The sequence below is a fragment of the Oreochromis aureus genome, linkage group 12 (genome assembly GCF_013358895.1).
Source record: "Oreochromis aureus strain Israel breed Guangdong linkage group 12, ZZ_aureus, whole genome shotgun sequence".
NCBI lineage: Eukaryota > Metazoa > Chordata > Actinopteri > Cichliformes > Cichlidae > Oreochromis > Oreochromis aureus.
The window spans coordinates 7,349,026-7,371,364 of NC_052953.1; the positions used below are offsets into that span (position 1 = coordinate 7,349,026).

The 22,339-nt window shown below is 38.7% G+C and overlaps 1 protein-coding gene and 2 long non-coding RNA genes across 4 annotated transcripts; 1 reads left to right on the top strand and 2 right to left on the bottom strand.

Moving 5' to 3' along the window:
- Nucleotides 1-3,503: 3,503 nt before the first annotated feature.
- On the top strand, nucleotides 3,504-7,399 carry LOC120443037. 2 transcript variants are annotated; one of them, XR_005615085.1, is made up of 5 exons: nucleotides 3,504-3,587; nucleotides 4,108-4,167; nucleotides 4,263-4,353; nucleotides 4,520-4,676; nucleotides 6,878-7,399. It is a non-coding gene; the product is annotated as an uncharacterized LOC120443037 (long non-coding RNA). The 2 variants fall into 2 exon arrangements; XR_005615086.1 differs by having other exon boundaries at nucleotides 3,515-3,582.
- Nucleotides 7,400-7,802: 403 nt separating this feature from the next.
- LOC120443034 (tripartite motif-containing protein 35-like) lies at nucleotides 7,803-9,719 on the bottom strand. Its single transcript, XM_039620630.1, has one exon. It carries the CDS (start codon nucleotides 9,588-9,590, stop codon nucleotides 8,139-8,141), a length of 1,452 nt encoding a protein of 483 aa, XP_039476564.1. The 5' UTR covers nucleotides 9,591-9,719; the 3' UTR covers nucleotides 7,803-8,138.
- A 2,393-nt stretch (nucleotides 9,720-12,112) lies between these two features.
- On the bottom strand, nucleotides 12,113-12,566 carry LOC120443024. The gene is made up of 2 exons (XR_005615073.1): nucleotides 12,471-12,566; nucleotides 12,113-12,377 (listed from the first exon to the last, which is right to left on the bottom strand). It is a non-coding gene; the product is annotated as an uncharacterized LOC120443024 (long non-coding RNA).
- Nucleotides 12,567-22,339: the final 9,773 nt, after the last annotated feature.

Here is a 22,339-nt window from a genome sequence, read left to right on the forward strand (position 1 = left end):
TTGGTGAACAGTCCTCAGGTTTTAATTTATTTTGAATATTTATTTATTTATTGTAGTCAATATTTTTACTGTGCTTTGTTTCTTTTTTTCGTTTCCTATTGTACAAATCATGCACTTGTACAAGTACTGTCTGCAGTTGTTTAAAGAGACGATGCTTCATGTCAAAAACATGACTGCTTTAAATGGATAGTACACCCAATCTGCATTCTGCATGTGTTTTTGTGTAACGACCAACATGGTGGAAATGACTTTTGCTTTTTCTGCTGTTTTTCTTCTGCAGATTTACATTTTTTGCTGTTTTATGTTGTCCAGTTTTTCCTTCTACTTAATGTCATTACCACTTTTACAGAGTGGGATACATGTTTGCTTTGAAATTCATATGATGCAGGACTGTATTTTGTGTTAACTCGCCCACCAAACACTTCACCTTTTTGATAGGATGGTGAAGATTTTGTCAGATTAACGTTTTGTTTATTTCCTGCAGTGAACAACAGAGATGTTGTATCATACTCGTGTTCATATCTAGTTCAGCCTGTTCTAATACTCAAAGGTCAAAGGTTATCTTTGACCACACATATGTGCGTGACCGTGCTAACATGACCCTGACCCCCTCCAGAAAAAGAAGAAAAAGCAGCATGTACAGTACAAAGGTGTCGTTCTTCTGTTCTTCTTTGTGTGTTTCTTAACTTTAAAATCATGATGAGATTCACATATTTAAAATGAGGGAGTTCACAGTATTACACAACTGCAACTAACAAGCAGAGTAGCTGGCCTTTTTTTCTTTGCATGACAGTCAACAGGACACTTGTTTTTACTTGTTTTTACTTGTTTTTTTGGTGTTTTTCTTTTTATTTGGGTTCATTTTCTACTGAATGCTGGTATACTCGACCTTTCTCTCTCTATTTTCGCAGCTTTTTAAGTGCATATAACTATTTTTGTCTCCAGATGATATAATGAAGATGATTATAATGATAAGGAATATTATATATAGATTATAGCACTGAGGATGACTATGAGGAAGTTGACAGTTATGATGATGATGATGTGATGATGATTATTTGGCATGCTTCTCTATGGGGCTCTGTGTTGCCAGTGCAGACTGGCTGCCTTTTGTACATAGCTGAGTGACCGTCAGCACCAAGAGTCACTGCTGCTTCAAACAGTAAAGATGCTCCAGCAGGGGGCGCTGTCACACAAAATAAAGCACAAACACACACTGACGGCAGCTTGATGCTTCTAATGTAGCTGCAGAATAACTTTAGATCAAACAGACAATCCAGTCAGAGACATCAGCAGTTCATCAGTGTAGAAGAAGAACCAGCTTCCATTCAGATTATTGATCAGGGCTGCACAGTTAGGACTAAAATGGCACTGATGCCTCTAATAAATCATCATCTGTGTGAATTATCAAAGGTGAAATAAGGAACAGTGATTCATTGTGCAGCCCTACATATAAACTACATGAAGTGTCCTCCTCTTGAGGCCAGTGTGAGCTCTGCTGCCTTCCTGTTATTTAGTCAGATGAAGCATCACTGAGATGAGCTGGAGCCACTCTGAACTTCTGCCATCTTCTTTTTACAGTCACTGACTGAGCTGCACTGACAACACTGAGCCGGCTTCTCTTCATAGGGTGTCTTTCACTCTTTCCCCACTCCCTCTGTTTCCAGCCTTGTTCCATCATTTCTCTGCAGTTGGCTCTTTCTACTTTCCCTTTGTCTCTTTTTGTCACTTTGGGTTTCTTCTATATAATAATATTAATCCTCTAGTTCTCTGATTCTTCTGATTATTGCTCTGTTCTCTTACGTGCTTCACGTGTTTCTCTAACTTCAAGAAAATGTGTTAAGGTGTTATCAATAAAATGACAGTTTAAATAGAAAGTTCAGTGTCCTTCTGTGTTTACAGACACATCAGACTGCAGCCAGGCTTTGATATATTTTACTGACAGAAAAAACCCCCCCAGGAGATTAATGAACTTGTTTTGCTGATATTTTACTTGGTCATCAGGTGAAAAACACCATTTACAAGACTAAATCCTGAATGTGCTGATGTGTGTTTCACATCTAGAACATGAACGAGTCTGAAAACACTGAACACACAGCAGCTCCAAGTGGGAGAAAAAGATCATGGGGGAAAAAAGCACGAAATATTAATATATTATAATAACATATTAATATATATGTTAATAATATTAAAAATAAACGATAACATGATTAACCTGAAGATGGATAATTGCAACGATTGCAATGATTATGTGGCAAAAATTACACATATTTGCTCATATGCTCATCTTTGGTGTCTTTTTTGTAAACCGTTTTCTGTTGGTTTATTCACAAAAGAAAAAAGAAAAAAAGGTCAAGGTTGTTATCAAGGTTACTACAAACAATTAAAAACTACATGAGAAAAGGGGAAAAAACTGCTTAATTAAAAAAAAAGTACACTGTAAAAAAAGTCAGTAAAATATACAGCAAAACACCGTCAAATTCCAACGGTAATGGAGTGTAAAACCAAAAACTTCCTTTTACTGTATTAAATAGATTGACTAACCGTTAATTGTGAGACTGGATAAAACTTTGTTTTTACTGTGATAAAATGTTGAAATTATAAATACTGTCTGTGAAAACAAATAAATATGCATACATTTTACAATTAAATATTGTAATGTTGAAAATGTCTGAAAACTTAGATTTTACGGTATTATTTGAGTAAAACTACATCTTTTCGGGTTGTGCACATTGGAATTCACAGTTTAAAGCTGTAGATTTTAAGCAAACAAAAACATTCATTTTACAGAAGCAAGATGTTAAACAATAGGGTCCACCGTAATAATACAACCAGTAAATACCATTTAAAAAAAAAAAGCAAAAAAAGCAAATATCAGCAGTGAAAGACAATAAAATTGATAGTATTTTTTTTTATTTTAAAATTCAGATACTGATATACAGATTAAAAGTTAGGCCTGCAGTATATCATTGTTAACCTTCTGATAAAAAAAATCAACAGCAAAAGAAGATGTTAAAATAAAGTTTATGGTTGTGAATAAAATTGATTTCAATAATCTTTTTAATTATTATTTTAAAACAACTTTATGTTGTTGTGTTTCACGCCATATTATCAGACCACCTTAAGTGGGTCCGCCTTAAATTTTGAGTTTGTGTGATCGCTGTTGATTGGTAGCTAAACTGCTGGTAAACTGTGTACAGACGTTTTACGTTCGAATTGCAGAGAAAAAAAATTCTGGTAGCAACATTGTGCAGTATGAGCGAACCATTTCACCAAAAAAAGGGAAGCAAGGCAAGATGTGGCTGCAGCGGTCTGCAGACGTGACTTCTGATCAAATTCGAACCACCTCCTAAAGAAACAAAGAGCGACATTACATTGCGGGATGACGTCACCTGAAAATGACCAATAGCGCGGGCGCTGCTGAGCTGTGTGCCAACCGCGCTTTTTTTCATGCAGGAGACTCAAGTTGGCTTCGCTAACGGACACAGTTTTGAACTCGTGATATTAGCGCCATTTATTGCTGCTTGGACCACAGCATCTTCGGAATTTGTAGACATCCTGGCAGCTTACAATTAGTTCGAGGTGAGGTGAGTACATGCAACTTCAAGTTATCTCTGTTATAAAAATCCACCAGCCCAGCGTTTATAGATAATTTTAGCAGTTCGTTTTTTTATGAGTGAGGTTGTGAATTTAGTTAGCATTTGTGAGTTGAGTTAGCATTACTGTTGCGAGGGAAGCATTGCTCTGGATTAGTTTCTGTGTTTGGCGTGCTTAATTTGCTAGGGAGGAATTACCAAAGTACATGGAGTTATGTTAACCTGTAATTTCTGTGGTAAGGTAGTTCAGTCATCAAGGGCTACGTGCTTCATTGTAAACTGCATTGGAATGAGCCACGTTGTTTCTTTCGGTGTATTGAAGCAGGCTGCAAGCAGACATACACCAGGTATAAGCGCTTAAGGCTCATTTTTACCGAAGACACTCTGCCCCCACCCATGTCACTGGTGTGGCGGTGGTTTCTTCGTTTACATGTGCAATGGCGATGTGTGAACGCCAGTGTCAGAACTCTCTTTATGATTAAAAGGTTTGTTTTGTTCCTGCCCTTTTCAGACACTGAATTTGAGCAGAAACCATAAGGATACTCAAAGGACCTGTGACTCTCAGGAAATGGTGAGATTTCAGGTCATAATCTTTTTTTTCTTTTTTTCCATTAAATTCATTTTCCTTTTTCCCTTTACAATATTGCTGTTTTGTTTTGTAAACAGCATCAAATGAGAGGGACAGATGAAACAGTTTCAAGACAATGGCAGGAAAAACATGCTGAAGATTGAAACAAACCTTGGCTGGAAATATTTGGTATGTGTTTTACTGTAAATCAAATTGTTGAAAAACATTCAGCTACACTGCAACACAGGGAAACTTCATTTGCACTTATTTTGTTACTTTAATTTCTTGTCTCATTATTTTTGTCAGTTATTATTGTTTATGGTGTATGCCCTTCTTGTTTTCTTTCTGAATGCAGAAGGTATCTAGCCAGTCCACAATGAAAGCTTCGTTGCACCCCATGAGTCTTCTGGCAGAAATGATGGCGCCTGTATTCTTTGGTTTCCTAAACATCACACCCTGCCTGTTTATACGAGGCTCTTCAATTAAGTCTGCACCCAAAGATTCAATAAGAGGTAAGCAGTGGTATTATTCAAGTTTTGCTAAAGAAAGATGGACAGGAGACACTAATCTTAATCAGCCGAGCTCAGGTTCATGTCCAGGTGAGCAGTTTCATACGCTATAAAATGTAGATTGAATGATAGGTCTCATCACCATGCATTCAGCCATTAACTTCAAGTTCTATGATAAATCAATAGGAAACTTAAATACGTTTTCCAACAAATTATGATTGTGATTAGGGCTGCGTTGTTACAGGAGTGCAGAATTATTAGGCAAGTTGTATTTTTGAGGAATAATTTTATTATTGAACAACAACCATGTTCTCAATGAACCCAAAAAACTCATTAATATCAAAGCTGAATGTTTTTGGAAGTAGTTTTCAGTTTGTTTTTAGTTTTAGCTATTTTAGGGGGATATCTGTGTGTGCAGGTGACTATTACTGTGCAGAATTATTAGGCAACTTAACAAAAAACAAATATATACCCATTTCAATGATTTATTTTTACCAGTGAAACCAATATAACATCTCCACATTCACAAAGATACATTTCTGACATTCAAAAACAAAACAAAAACAAATCAGCGACCAATATAGCCACCTTTCTTTGCAAGGACACTCAAAAGCCTGCCATCCATGGATTCTGTCAGTGTTTTGATCTGTTCACCATCAACATTGCGTGCAGCAGCAACCACAGCCTCCCAGACACTGTTCAGAGAGGTGTACTGTTTTCCCTCCTTGTAAATCTCACATTTGATGATGGACCACAGGTTCTCAATGGGGTTCAGATCAGGTGAACAAGGAGGCCATGTCATTAGTTTTTCTTCTTTATACCCTTTCTTGCCAGCCACGCTGTGGAGTACTTGGACGCGTGTGATGGAGCATTGTCCTGCATGAAAATCATGTTTTTCTTGAAGGATGCAGACTTCTTCCTGTACCACTGCTTGAAGAAGGTGTCTTCCAGAAACTGGCAGTAGGACTGGGAGTTGAGCTTGACTCCATCCTCAACCCGAAAAGGCCCCACAAGCTCATCTTTGATGATACCAGCCCAAACCAGTACTCCACCTCCACCTTGCTGGCGCCTGAGTCAGACTGGAGCTCTCTGCCCTTTACCAATCCAGCCACGGGCCCATCCATCTGGCCCATCAAGACTCACTCTCATTTCATCAGTCCATAAAACCTTAGAAAATCAGTCTTGAGATATTTCTTGGCCCAGTCTTGACGTTTCAGCTTGTGTGTCTTGTTCAGTGGTGGTCGTCTTTCAGCCTTTCTTACCTTGGCCATGTCTCTGAGTATTGCACACCTTGTGCTTTTGGGCACCCAGTGATGTTGCAGCTCTGAAATATGGCCAAACTGGTGGCAAGTGGCATCTTGGCAGCTGCACGCTTGACTTTTCTCAGTTCATGGGCAGTTATTTTGCGCCTTGGTTTTTCCACACGCTTCTTGCGACCCTGTTGACTATTTTGAATGAAACGCTTGATTTTTTCGATGATCACGCTTCAGAAGCTTTGCAATTTTAAGACTGCTGCATCCTCTGCAAGATATCTCACTATTTTTGACTTTTCTGAGCCTGTCAAGTCCTTCTTTTGATCCATTTTGCCAAAGGAAAAGAAGTTGCCTAATAATTATGCACACCTGATATAGGGTGTTGATGTCATTAGACCACACCCCTTCTCATTACAGAGATGCACATCACCTAATATGCTTAATTGGTAGTAGGCTTTCGAGCCTATACAGCTTGGAGTAAGACAACATGCATGAAGAGGATGATGTGGACAAAATACTCATTTGCCTAATAATTCTGCACTCCCTGTATGTATCACTTTTACATAAGTAGATTTAAAGGATAACTATTGCCAAAACGCAACCTGGGCTGTTTTTTTTTTTTTTACTGTATCGATTTTGATGCGCTCAAATTTATGCCCCGGCCCCCTAGTATTCCCATTCACTGGCTATTGACCACAAAACAAAATCACGGTCAATCTCAAAAACGGCTCGTTTGTCGTAATTATGCTTTTAGATATATGTTTGTCTCGTTTACAGTTAAAAAAAAAAAAACCCAGCCCAGGTTGCATTTTGACAATAGCTATCCTTTAAGAACTGTATATTTTACACTTAAGAAATCATTTATCATTAGATCTGTTTTTGGCAGCACGTTTGTTCATTTCTGTGCATTTTGCTCAAGCACTGATCAAACTTTGTCCATTTTTGCTGCAGAGGGGATCCTGCCAGTCCAAAGTGAACTCCTGATGGACATTGAAGTACTCCTGCAGAGCTTGTATCTTCGACACCATGCGCATTAGAAACTCCACTGAGTCCTTTCCTTCACCAAGGCAGGACCCAGTGACTCATTACTGTTGATAGGTCAGGGGCAGGTAATATTTTGTTTCATGTTTATTCATTCCTCCATGGATTACCAGCCATATATATGGACACATGCTGTATTCTCAAGATCTATGCTGTTTTGTAGGAATAGAGAAAATGATATGTTTAGTCTGTTTTCAAATGGTATGTCAAATTTTCTCATTGTTTATCAGTAATATTCACTACCTTGGTTATATATGAGCATCTTTAGATTTTTCTATATTTAGCGGTTGCAAATGTAAAATGTACGGTAAACCATTTATGTTCCTCATATTGTACTGTATTTTTAGCGGTAAAATACCGGCAGCTGTGGTTGCCAGGAATTTACCGTAAAATGTATCTGGTCAAAATAAAATGCTGTAATTTGTTATACAATTTCACTGTTTTTTACTGTCAAAGGTTTTAATAAGGTTTAACATATTTCTGTTATTTTTACAGTTATTTACAATAATAGGGTCTATCCTATTACTGTTAAATTAACAACAAATTACTGTAAATATTATTATATTATAACTTTTTTTTTACTGCAAATATCCGTAAAAAGCTATGGAAAGTTGCATTTTTTACATTAAATTGCTGTATAATTGACAAATATATTTGTTTTTTTCTATCATGATTTTGGTAAAATAATACGTTGTCTACCTTAAAATTTAGGGTTACAAAACCAGTATACCGTATTGTCTTTACAGATCCCACATTTTTTCACGGTATATTCCTGGCTACCACAGCTGCCGGTATTTTACCGTAAATTTGACAGTTTTTTTTTTACAGTGTATCTAGACTTATTAAGAACAAAAATACTGGGCCTCCTGCCTCTGAGACATGCCCTCCATACAAAAATAATTGAGAAGACTGAAACTAATAAAAAACAACAACAACAAAACTAAACTAAATTGAAACAATTTTAAAACAAAAACTTAACTGAAATGAGCAAACCCAGGCTGGAAACTAAAATAAATGAACTCTAAGAACAAATAATCAGTCTAATATTCAGATAATATGTCTTATATATATTGTACATTGACATTTCGATTTATCCTTATGGGATATACTGTATTTAAAAACAATATAAACAAAACTGTCAAAAAAGTTCTTAAGGACTAGGAAAAAAAAATCACGTCGACCTCATCATTGTTTTCAATAAAATCTCAGCGTGACAGATTTTGATATCAGACGTTTTGGCGTCTCCTGCCTTTCCAACACTGAAATATGGGAAGAGTTTCTCAGTGAAAGTGCCTCTGTGAGTGTAGATGTGAGTCATGTCTTCAGGGTCATAGAAGGACACCTCCCCCCTGTCATAGTCCAGCTGGACTCTGATCCTCTGGAGACTCTTCTTCAGTGTGAGAGTCTGACCATCACCATTAGTGTATTCTCCAGTTTGACGCTCTAAACACCAGATTCCAAATTCTGGTGATGCACAAGGTTCATTTTTATCAGCTGACTCTTTAATTAAACCTACAATCCAGTAAGGATGGTCTCCCACCTCCACCTCCCAGCTGTGTTTCCCTGAGCTCAAGCCCTCAGAGCCAAAAAGAGTACAATACTTAGTGTTTCTCTCTGGATTATCAGGAAGCTGTTGCTTTGTGTCTCCACGCCTCACACTGGTCAGATCATCAGACAGATAGAGACAGCAGTTTGCAGTGTTTGGGTCCAGAATGACAGGACTGAAGTGGACCTTCTCCTTCATCTTCTCCCACACTCTGAAGGACAGGTTGCCCAGGTGTTTGGCCACATCTATCAGTGCTCCTGAGACCAGCTGTGGATCTGACACTGAGCTCTGGGCTCTGGCTCTGCTCTGAGTGTCTTTATAACTGCTGAGGAATGGCACGCTGTGTTTCTGCAGCTCTTCTTCAACAGCAGAGATGCTGTCTGACAGAGAGGAGATCTGCTCCTCAATCATCTTCATCTCTCTGCTGATAGTCCTCCCCTTCTGCTCCTCTTCCTCCCTCAGAGCTGCCAGTCTGGACTCCTCTTCCTCTTTCAGGAACTGCTGGAGCTTGTTGAACTCTGCTCTGATCTGCCTCTCTGTGGACAACAGCTGCTTCTTCATGTGTTCCCTCATTTCATTGTATGTTTCCTCCACTTGTTTGTATTTGTTCCTCTTGTCCTGCAGAGACTTTAAGTCAGATTTCAGCTGCTCCTTCAGGTCACTGACTGCTTCTTCTACAGGAACCACTTTGTGACTCTGGTGGAGAGAAAACTCACACACAGGACACACAGCTCTGTCTTCATCCTCACAGTACCAGTAAGGGACGTCTGGATGTTTATCACACACCACCTCCTCCTTCTCTTCCTCCTTTTCTTTTTCTGTCTCAGGTGAGCTCTCACTCTGCCTCTTAGCAAAGGAGTCAGCAAGTTCTTTGAGAGAAATGTTTATAGATGTTTCATCCCTTGAAGATTTTCTCTTACAAATGGGACAGTTTTTGTTTTTAGTTTGTTCCCAGAATTTCTGCAGGCAGCTTGAACAGAAGCTGTGGCTGCAGCTCAGAGACACAGGATCTCTGAATGTCTCTGAACACACATGGCAGCTCAGGTAGTTTTCTACGATTGCAAGTTTCTCAGTCATTTCCACTGATTTTCAGATATTTTAGTTTATAAGAAAACTCACCAAAACAAAATCCTTTTCAGTTATAATCCACTCACTGTCACTTCGTCAGTTCAGATCCCAGCATTCAAAAATGTCTCCGTTGTGATAAAGAAGTAAGTTTCATTTTCTCTGTAATGGGTGGAACTGATAGTAATGAAGCTATCATTTGACTCAGTCCCCACTAGATGTTGCTATTTCTTTGTTATAGATGTTAAAGGAAAATTCCATGCTAAAGAAGAACCATGTGAAACTGTGGTGAAATTTTAAGTGTGACTATATAAATTATGCTACGATTTTGGCTAAACTGATATATATTTAAGAATTTTTAGCTCTTCTTCTCAGAGGTCCAATGTTTTTTTTTTGTTAATTGCTTGTAAACCAAAAGAATCAAACAAGAACAAATCCTATGAATTACATTTTCCTTTCTATGCATAATGTGTCTCTGTTGTAAAAATATATTTAAAAATAGCATTGAATTTAATCATGTAATGTGTTAGAAAACCCCCAAAGTTGATTCTGTTTATCTGGACGTAGCGTTTTGTGGGAGAAACGTTTCGTCACTCATCCAAGTGACTTCTTCAGTCTCAGCTGACTGCAGGTTTTCTCCAATCTTATAAACAGTACATTTGCATAATGACTGAAACCAGTCCACTGAAGGAACAATGGGCTGGGAGGTCAGTGGTTGTTGATCAATGGTCATGAGAATTTGCATAATTAAGATTAAGGAATTTAAAGATTAAGGAAGATTTAAAATTGGAGATTTACTTTCCTGGATGATTGAGAATGCATCAAGATGTTAGAAAACCTTTTTTGTGTAATCTCTATCTTTAAATTATTTCGATGTTCCTTTAGTTTACATGAGTCTGACCCATGAATGAATCATAACTGGTGGTGTAAGAAAAAAGAAGCATGAGCATCATAGAATCCTAGTAAATCACAGCATTCACCACCTCTTTGACAGATTTTTGACATCAGAGGTTTTCACATCACTAACCTGAGTTCTTCTACTCTTTTTTTTTCAGCTTCAGATGGTCACCGTTTGTAAGACCTACTTTATCAGAGGCACTTCAACGAGTGAATGAGCTTCAGCAAGGGTGCAGTTACTCTAAGGGATGGTGAGTCTTTGTGTCAGTGAGTCATCTACTAATCAGAGAGTCAGCAGTTCAATCCTGTCTCCTCCTACAAGATACTGAACCCTGATTTTACCCTGATGACTGTGTGTGTGTGTGTGTGTGTTAGGAAGAAAATGCGTAGGCGTAGAGTGTGAATGGGTAAGTGAGGCTTCTAGTAAAATGTACTTAAAATGTGCAAATATAATACAAAAGTACCATGTAAGTACCAGTCCATTTACAAAATAAAGCACAATCACACACTGGTGGCAGACTGATGGTACTAATGTAACTACACAATAACTTAAGTGTCAAATCAAAGAGACAATCCAGTCAGAGACATCAGCAGTTCATCAGTGTAAAGAAGAACCAGTTTCCATTCAGATTATTGATCAGGGCTGCACAGTTAGGACTGAAATGGCACTGATGTCATTTAACATAATAGATCAGGAATCTACAGGATTGCTTGTGCAGCCCTGCATTAGTGTAGTGGTATGTATAAGTCTCTATTGTAGCACTGTGATGTTTGGCAGATATTACCCAAAATCTGTGGCTGTAACTGCAGCCATCACAATAGGAAACAATCATGTGCAACCATGCAGCTGCACTGCTTCTTAAAGTTGAGCTGCATGTGATAATGGGAAGAACAGATACAGAAACTACATCCTCAAGAATGAACAATAAATGGAACTTCGCATAGAGAATAATAAAATTCTATTCTATTCTATATCAGTGACCTTCATGTAAAGGAAAGATGTGTCCGGGAGAGAAGCCAGCACCACCAAGTCAGATCAGAAATGATCACAATCAAATTATCCCCCCTGTCCCTTAAATTTCTGTCCTGTTTCTACACGGACTGATCTGCTGCTCAGTGTCCATCGCTCCCTCCTTTTAAATCCTGTTTATCAGTTTGAATTCAGATGTGTCAGTCTGAGGGTGAACACAATCTAAATAAATTTAAATATAACCAGGTTGAAGGCTTTTTACTAAAAATGTAAATAATTAATTGTTGTCTGAAAGTAATATTGATATGAAGGGTATATGGATTCCCAAGAGCTGGAGTGGGGAACCTTTTTTCTTTGCCAAGGTCTTTAATCTTGAAAACTGCATGACACACTGGCAGACAGAAAAGACAGTTCAATGAAAATATCAATTTTGGGGATCTGGAACACAGAAAGTAGAATATCTAAACAAATGGAACCAGCTAACCTCAAACACCGGTTATTATTTGCGTAGCTCCTGTGTTTTTTCACCACTGGTTTGTACACGTACAGAAAGACATTACTATGACATCCACTTCAAACTGGCCTACACAGTTGTAACACACCCAATAAAAAAAAGATTCTAGGTCTGACCAACCGTCTCAGCCGTGGGCAAAAAGATGACAGTCAATAAAATTCTAAAAGATAATTTATTGACAAATAATCAAGAGATAAAAGATAAAACAGTCCAGTGTCCCCTTTATGAATCAAATAAAACACACAATCTCAAGGCCAGAGCCAGCTATGCCACAATGCCAGTTGCACTCCACGTGTTGCCTTCAACAGGGTTAGAAGTTGTCCTCTGAGACCCACCACCCTGCAAGCATATAGCCAGTGGTCACTCCAGCCTCTGCAACTCTGCTGCCTTTAGGCTGTGGCATATAGTAGGCCCTGGCCTGCACGGAGAGACAAAATGACACATTTGCTATAGAATTCATAGCGCAAAACCCATCCATACCAAACATACCAGATTTCATCACATAACATACCTGCACAGAGAGACAAAATGACACAGCAGTGTTTGTAGTGTGGGCTATAAGTAGACCAGTGTATCAGTGCAGTCAAGTACACCTGCCTCTAATTAGTCCAACCCCATTCCAGCCATTGGCTCACCAAAAATGTGACACACACACACACACACACACACACAACCACTCCCAACCCAGTGCAACTTCACACAATAATATGGAGCTGAATTAACACAGGCACATTAGTCTACCATGTTACACAATGATGCTATGATACATGATATTGAGACACACAATTCTAATCTGATATGACATTCTTAGCAAATTTACAGCAAATAGAACAAAGCACAAATTCATTTCTTTAATTTGATCTTTTTTATTATTAATTTTTATTTTCTTTTGTTTAGTGGTTTGGTGCTGTTTCTTAACTCAAAATGTCCTGTTGTAATTGGACATTTTGAGTTAAGAAACAGCACCAAAGCCCAACAACACTTCCCTCATGGTGCTTTATATTGTAAGGTCAAGACCCTACAATAATGCACAAAAACTCCAACCCCCTAGAGCAAGCACTTTGGCGACAGTGGGGAGGAAAAACTCACTTTTAAAAGAGAGAAACCTCCGGCAGAACCAGGCTCTGGGATGGGGTGGCCATCTGCCTCGGCCCGTTGGTGATGAGGGAAGGAAGTTGGGAAAAGAAGAGTGGTTATTTTTAACCACTCTGGTTTTAAAATTAAATTTAGATTGCCCAATGTAAATGCATATTTTAAGCCAATTTAAGTGCAGTTTGGATGAGAAACTGCACGTTTCAGTTCAATTTTAGCGTGCACATGAGAAAGCCCTAACGATGACATTTTGGCTCCTCAGTTTGGCATGTGTTTTGAAGGTTTTGACGATTGCTTCGTCAACCACTGGGTTGCTTGACTTCATTAAGAGGACTGGAGAAGGCCACCTGTCATGGAGTTCGTTGTACACCGTCAGGCTGAGCTGTTCAATGTTCTCTAAGGACATTTTGTAGTTTTTGGACAAAACTTTGTTCCAGATCTTATGGGAAAGCCTCTGTATAATGAAATCTGATGTTCCTGGATGCCATGTCGCTGTCTCATTTCCTTGGCTCATAGCGTGCATTACCAGATCTTTGGTGAAATTTTTCACCACTTCCTTGTACTCTTCCCTGTTTTTAGAGACACTGAGTACTCTTCTTGGTAAAGCCAACAGGTGTTTGGTGAAGGTTGGGACAGTGATATTATCAAGCTGTTCCCTCAGATTAAAAATCAGATATTTTTCTTTGCAGTTGTGTGTTTTGCAAAGATCCTTAAGAATGGCCTTGTCTATCTTTTTCAGCCATTTTGGGGATAGGTCCAAATGTTTCAGCTCAATTTCAGGCCAGATTCTCTCAATCAGGCGATCGCTGATGCAGTCAGGAGTCAGGCGCTCTGTGAAGAGCTTGTATTTAGGAGAGACTTTTTCTATGGCCTGTGAAACCACCAACTGAATAACTCTGTGGACACACAACTTTTCCCCCATGTTCAGTGTTTTTGTGTTGACTCCGCTCTTCTCGGCGCTCTGATTCACCTCCTGCATTTCTAATGAGGAGGACTCTGGGGTTGCCGTGTCTTCTATCTCTGTCTTAGCCTCCGCTAATTCTTTTCTCTGCGTGTCCAGTTTGTTCTGCATTTCTTTTGTGTCCTTCACCAGTTTCTGATCTTCCAGGACTTTCTCTTTTTCTTCCTCCAGATTTTCTGTCTGTGTTTTCTGATTCCACTGAGTTTCTTTCAGAGGGGCCTCGTGTTTCTGAAGCTTTGCAAGCTCGGCAGACAGACTGTCCTTCTCCTGCTTCAGGATCAGGATTTCACTGTCCCTCTGCCTATGCTGCTCTTTCAGACGGTTCTTCTCAAGGTCAAAGGTGCTGGTCTTTTCCTGATCTGAACAAGTCTGTTCCTCTTTTTCTTCTCTAGCTTGGATCTCATATTGGTCCAGCTTGGTACGCATCAGTGAAATCTGGGCCATCAGCTGTTTGATTTGCTGTCTGGCTGTCTTTGAATCCTCTTTTAAAAGTTGATTTTCCGACAGAGTGTTTAGAAAGGCTTTCTTAACCTGAATAAGGTTGTCCAGAGCACTTTTTGGCAGAGTGCACACAAAGTTTTCTTTCTTGCCTTTCTGAAGCTGTGCAAACTCAGCAGACAGACTGTCCTTGTCCTGTTTGAGGATCAGGATTTCGCTGTCCCTCTGCTGACGCTGCTCTTTCAGACGGTTCATCTCAAGGTCAAAGATACTGGTCTTTTCCTGATATGAACAAGCCTGATCCGCTTTTTCTTTAGTGGTGCTCCTCATTTGCACTTTGCGTGACACTGATTCATCAGTGAGTTCTCCAGCTTGGATCTCATATTGGTCCAGCTTGGCACGCATCAGTGAAATTTGGGCCATCAGCTGTTTGATTTGCTGTCTAGCTGCCTTTGTATCCTCTTTTAAAAGCTGATTTTCAGACAGAGTGTTTTGGAAGGCTTTCCTAACCAGAATAAGGTCATCCAGTGTACTTTTTGGCAGAGTGCACATAAATTGTGGTTTTCCTTTCTGGTTGCTCATTTTCGACATTAAAACAAAGCTGCGGTGTTACAATAAATCAGATATTCAGATATGACTGAGGGTAGCAGAACAAAAGTTCATCTAGTGAATGGCTCGTGACTGTAGGTAAGAAACGTGCTTGTCCAGTATGCAGGTTCACCTGGCTATTTAAGGATTTGAGTTGGTTGTGACGTCATTGCCTGATTCTCTTGCCTTTCATTTTTGAAACAGGCCCCGCCCACAACAACGTTCCCTATTGGCTCATTGACAATAGGTCCTGCCCATAAAGGCTGTCAATGGCTGTATCCCAGTTCAGGGTCTGCAGCCTTAAAGTACGCAGCCTTCATGGTCCTCAGGGGCCGCGTACTGAAAGACCGCTATTGCCGGAAGTGCGCGGCTTGTAGGCTTCTGAAATGGGACGGTCTAGCCTCCGACGCTCTGCCCAGGTTGCCTAGCAACCATGATACCAACCGCTGGAAACGTGTCATACAGCTTTGTTTGACAGAAATGAAGGAGAACATATTTTGTTCATTTGTTTCTACATGAGCTCTGTGTGATTTAATAAGTATCTGAGGCTGAAACCACGGGACTGTAAAAAAAGGATTGTTTGGCTTCATTTCTGTACTGAACAGTCATTTTAAGATTAGCTAGTAAATAACAATTAGCTAATGTTGTCCATGAAACTAAAGTCATCTCACTTTGGTAATATAAATATAATATGGCCAATATTAAAGTTATTATATTAACCATGATTAGTTATTACAGCAGTGAGCTTGAACTCTGTGTCAAATACTGAGCTTCAGTAAAGATTCAAGTTGCAGTCACTTATATTTCCTATCACCTTATATCTTCACTCAAAGACAAGTTTCTTTGACAGTGTATATATAGATGTATCATATATAAGAGACAAATATTGTTTGTTTATTATGTTGGCATTACTAAATTTGGCTCAATGCTTACATATATGTGTAAAAAGCAAATGTACGAGCTGTGATAACTGTTTCTGATAGAATGAAGAGTAGACTGATATATTAAATATTCCTTTATTGGGTGAGAAAATCAGACCATGTCATAACTGCTTCAAGTCATACAGAATAGATATCAGAGCCTTAAACAGGCTGACTTCTGCTAAATGGGTCAAAGTGGGCAGAAAGTACACAAACACATAACATCCTTATAGAATATGATGTAACACTATAGATCAACTTACCTCAGAATATATAAAGCATATAAACAATTACAGCAATATGATGCAACAAACACAGCAGTACTACTAAACCAAAATACTCAAAGCTTCATAGAACTGAAACAAACATGGACATTTATTTTTAGCTCCATTCTGCTGTTGATACATACTTTAGGTTTCTGAATATTAAACTTGTTTCTGCCTTTCATAGTGTTTAACTTGAAGGCCCTGAGTACTTTCTCCCACACTGAAAACACTGGGATGATAAAATTATTTGAACATTACCTAATAAGACTGATTCGGGACAGACAATTGGTTATTTTAAACTTTTCTATCAGTCCTTCACAAACAGGGAACAGTCTGTCTATTCTCTCCATCTGTCAGCTGCTGCTGGCTCTTCCTCCTCCTCTTCCTCACACACTGCTGAGTTTGTCCTGGTGGATCATCAGGGGTGCAAAGCCTCACAGATGATGTCCCTCAGTCTGTCCTCACTCTGGACACTTGCAGTTGTCACACATGGAAATCAAATGTGTGATAAGCTGCAGGATTCAAACACAAGTGTAACTTATAAATACATGTTCATACTTTTATTACACAATCAGAGAGAAAGAAAAAGAGAGAGAGTGCAGGACAGACAGACAGGTGACAGTCTCAGGTGTATACACTGCTACAAAACAGCACAAGAGAAGGAGGATTTAGTGTTTGTGTTATTACGAGTGCTAAACAAGAAGAGTTCCCAGATGGTCCAGTGGACACATGTGTGACTCCTGTGATTAAAGCATCTTTCTTTCAGCTTAACGAGTGAACCGTCAGTTCGTTCAAACACACGTTAAAGTCCGTTTGGCTCGACACCACCGAACAGAGGCAGCAATATGACATAGCTAACATTAACAGTGCAGTGAATCCTGCTTGTGCCGTCATATTCAGGACTGCAAACCGAGCAGCATCACTGACGTTGTGAATTCGCCGTCATTCAAACAAAGGTAAGTCAGCTTGAGTACTGCGAGTAAAATGCGTTTGATTTCCCGCCGAACATTCAGATTAATGCAAGCATAAATTCATTCATGAGGGGGAAATTACAGTGAGAACATGTGGAGGCTCTGTTAGATGGATAACATAGTGAGTTCAGTGCACTGATGTGACATTGTCCTGAAGGATTTAGTTATTCTCTATGGTTAAAGAAATTGCACTAATTCATTCATATTTATTATAAATAATCCTAATTATACACCTTGCTTCCATGTTTATGTCCTGTGTAACTAAAAATACATTCTATTTTAGTTTTATACTTTGATTAATAACCCGCAGAATCTCCCTATCATATTAAGTGATTCATAATTGTCACTTAAAGTCGAACTTTATGCTTTCTCCCTCTTGAAAGTGATTACATCCTTGCATTACATACTTTAGGTTCATTTTTTCATTGTTTCTGAAAAAAAAGAGGCAGATTTAGAATATAACATACAGCGTTTTATAGATGGATACATAAAAAGATAAAAAATTACATGTATGTGCTAAATTTCTAAACCTTTTATTTGTTACATTTGTGATAAATGGATTTGAAAGTAGGTAAAACACATTTGTGTCAGCCTTGGCTCATTGAAGTTCTTGTCTTTAAATGAACTTTGTCTGTGTGTGTTTCAGGTACTGCACTCTCAAAGACTGAATGAACCAGCATTGCAGCCATGAGTCATTGTGAGCATCACAGGGAAGGTTGAAGCCGCCCACTGCACCTGTATGGCCGGAGTCGCGGAGACCTGCACCCATGTCACTGCTCTTCTGTAGAAGCAACAGTGAGGATCTGTGGCACAAGGACTGTTACAGATGAACCTGCATACTGGGTTTTTTCTGGATAATATGAACAAGATAAAGTCAGAGGTTGGCCATAAGATAGACTTCTCCTCTTCAGCTGCCCCAAAAAAGCCCCTCAATCAAAAGATAAACAGACCATCCGTAGTGACAGGTAAAAGAAGCTGTTCTCAAAAAAGAAAAATTACACCTGCTACTGTGGAGGAGTTGTCTCAGCTGATGGGGAAATATTTCTCCAAGCATATTTTGTTCTGAATAACCCATAATGTTTTATTTACGGGGTTTACCTTTGTGCCTGAAGTGCATCTCCATGTAAATAATTTTTATTTACTGAATATGTACTTACTAAGTGCCACTGTTCAAAAAGTTGAATAAAGAAACAAATCAATTTTTTCCTTTTTTTAATTAAAACCACTTTGTTACTGATGTGATGTTCTACAATGTAGAGTCAATGTCATGTATAGTTTACAAATGAAGAAATGTTCACATAAAATCATGAGAGCATTTAAATAATATCACCCTCTACTAGCATTCTGTAATTTACTGTCTCTTTTGAAAACTTATCACTACATATACAGCACAAGACTTTTAAGAGTATTTAACAGGAGCATTTTCCCCTGGTTTTACTACAGCACTGGGACACATGTTCACTAAAACACAGCAAACCTTTGCCATCTTATCCAGAAGGGTCACCTCTTCACCCTCACATGGAAGAAGTAATCTGATTGGCATGGTGGTAGCATGTAGTTTGAAGCAGGGATTTCAGAGTGCCCCATGTGTAGCATTGGAACCCAGTCATGATGTGTTTTATCCATTTCATAGGCTGGTTTGCCTGCAATAATGAAAAACAATTAGCAACTCTATAAGTAGAACATGTATAATAATTATAATTCTATAACTGTTTACAACTCTTTATAACTTGCATAGTTCATATTTCTGTATAGTTTTCATATTTATATCCTGTTCATAGCCTGTACACCCACTACAGCCTGTACATACTTATAGTTATAGCATATTCATAACATACCTTCATGCCGTGTACATTGTAACATACCCATAATAGACCCATATTTTTTAATATATCTATATTATGGCTAAAGCACTTCTGGATGGATGCAAACTGCATTTTGTTGCCTGTACTTGTGACATGTGCAATGACAATAAAGTTGAATTCTATTCTATATCTACAAAATCCCTCATTAGGATGTTTGTTCTAATTTGCTATGACCTCAGAGCGCATTGAAAATAAAACTAATAGGCTATAAAGAGTAATATGAACTTATTTAGAACTTACCTGAATGAAAATGTGTGGAGCACACCAACAGATATCTGGGGATGGTAGAGAACTGGATATCAGCTGGTCTCACAGCTGCTGTCCAGGCTAGACGCCTTCTTTAGGTAACATCCGATACATAAGCTCCCTCACGTTGCTTCCAGGTGGGGAAAGAGTGAAGAGAGAGCCCATTTTCCAGCTTATTCCCTTCCTGATCGTGCATCTAACGTTACAACCGACAACACAGCAAGTGCAAACCATTGCTGATGCTTTCGCTCCTTTAGCCCTTTGTTTGGCCTGCTAAAATGGTGCCTCGGCGGTCACTCCCCTTCCCGTGACATCAAAGCCCTGTTGGCTCATTGAAAATAGATCCCGCCCACAAAGAACAGGCTGTCAGAGTTTTACAATTACATTCACATTTAGAAATAATAAAATAGAAATTACTTAAAAATATATTCATTTAAATTTATTATGATTCATCCCTCTTCATTTACCCGAAAACCATTTTCACCACTTACTCAAAAGCCCTTCTCTGTGGTAGAAAAGCTTTATTTTCCACGCTCTCTTCACTTTCATCCGCCTCTATCACGTCTTTTTGCCCACTCCGAGATTATAGCCTGTGTCCCTGTTGCTTACTCATGAGGTAGGAAGGAGAGTATTTCAAACCAGCAGGTGAACTGATCTATTAATGTTTTCGACACACAGTTTACTTCTAACTGCGCGATTTTTAACAATGAAAAAATTATATCTTTATTTTCTTTGTTATATATTGAAATAAGCTGAACTCTCTTGTGTTTAGAAAAGAACGCAAATTTTTAAATCAACCTTAAAACCAACCACACCGATAAAAGCTATTTGCTGTTTTATTAACGTTTAATTGCCACTGTATGAGCTTATCTTGTGTTACATGCTTAAGAGAGAGACCTGCAGCTGCCTCCTTCCTTTGGCTCCTTGTTTGTCTTTATCTGAGCATCACTTTTACCTCCACTATGACGCCCCTCGTAGCAACATTTAACTTTCAAGGCTGTTTACAATCAGACTAAAAAGTCTCAGTTTTGAGCGTAATCAGCTTTTAGTTATTCTGACCTCACCACAGCACCATCTGTTCAACACAACGTCTGTGTGCAGACTGATGACCGTCATGTCATGTGGCAAAGACCAAGGAATTAATTGTGGATTTTAGGAATACCAGGAAACCCTTGACCTCTGTGACAATCAAGGGGGTCAACGTGGACATTGTGGAGGACTATAAATACCTCGGAGTACATAAACAATAAATTTGACTCGGTCAAAAACACCACTGCACTTTACAGGAATGGCCAGAGTCATCTCTATTTTCTGAGGCGGCTGAGGTCCTTCAACATCTGTCGGACAATGCTCAGAAATTTCTATGAGTCTGTTGTGGCCAGAGCTATCCTCTATGCTGTTGCATGCTGGGGCAGCAGGTTGAGGATTGCTGATGCCAACAGACTCAATAAACTGATCCGTAAGGCCAGTAATGTTGTGGGTATGGAAATAGACTCTCTTAAGGTGGTGTCAAAGAGGCGAATGATGTCCAAGATAAAGACAATGTTGGGCAGTACCTTCCACCCACTCCATGACATGCTGGGTAGCCACAGGAACACGTTCAGTGAGAGACTGAGATTACCAAAAAGCACCACTGAATGACACAGGAAATCATTCCTGCCTGTGGCCATCTCCCTGTACAACTCCTCCATCTAACACACTGTAAACACTGCAATAGTTGCATCCTTTTGCACATGCTCCTTCCTGCTTGGTAATATTGCTGTCTATTTTCTGGATATATTTATTATTTGGTGATTTGTATATATTGTGCTATTCCTTATATCTCGACATATTGTACTGCTAATAATCTATTCTCTTTTTGTTTTTGTTTCTGTTTTTCTTATTGTCACTGTACAGGAGCAACTGTAACCCACATAATTTCCCTAGGGATCAATAAAGTATTCTGATTCTGATTGATTCTGATGTCACAGGTATTAAAACACATGAGAGAGATGCTGGTTCATCACAGCCATAAATATGTTAAAAATGAAGATGTGTTCAGGTACCAGATTTGGTGCTATATGAGGTCCCTAAGGATCAATAAGTATTCTGATTCTGATTGATTCTGATGTCACAGGTATTAAAACACATGAGAGAGATGCTGGTTCATCACAGCCATAAATATGTTAAAAATGAAGATGTGTTCAGGTACCAGATTTGAGTGCTATATGAGGTATTGTAATAGAAAAGGCTGTGAGACAGTGTTTGGATCCACGTTTTTCAATGTTGTCTGCAAATATCAAAAGTGAGGCTCAGTGTTTGTTGTTAAACTTTAACCTTACCTGTTCCCTGCAATTAAAAAACACATTTGTTAAAAAGTTCTGTTTGTTATAACAGTAAGAATATGCTTACCTAGTTACACCTACAGTGAGTTTTTTAAATCGTGCCTCTGACATATGCGCTCCATACAATAATAATTAAAAAGACTGAAACTAATTAAAAAAAACTAAACTAACTGCAGTAATACACATAAACTACATGCAGTGTTGTCCTCTTGATTTGAACATGAACTCTGCATCATTAAACTCTGAACTTCTGCTGTCTTCTATCTGCAGTCTCCTGAGCTGCACAAACAACACTGAGTCCGCTTCTCTTCACAGGGTGTCTTTCCAAACTCACTCCATCATTTCTCTTCAGGTGGCTTTTTCTACTTTGCCTTTGTCTCTTATTGCTACTTTGGATTTCTTCTGTATAATAATATTAATCCTCTAGTTCTCTGATTTTTCAGATTATTGCTTTATTCTGTTGGGTGATGCACATGTTTCTCTAACCTCAAGAAAATGTTAAGGTGTTATCAATAAAATGACAGTTTGAATACAGTAAGAGTTAAACGATAAGAGTTAATAGATAAAAACTTCCTTCGATGCTTATAGACAAATCAAAATGCAGCCAGACTTTGATCTTTTTTATTGACAGAAATAATCCAGGAGATCAATGAAATCAGGTTTCTGACATTTCCATCATATTTGTTCAGCAGGTGAAAAAGACAATTAA

Excerpts from the sequence above, each read along its gene's own strand:
- LOC120443034 (XM_039620630.1), bottom strand. The coding sequence starts at position 9,590 with ATGACTGAGAAACTTGCAATCGTAGAAAACTACCTGAGCTGCCATGTG.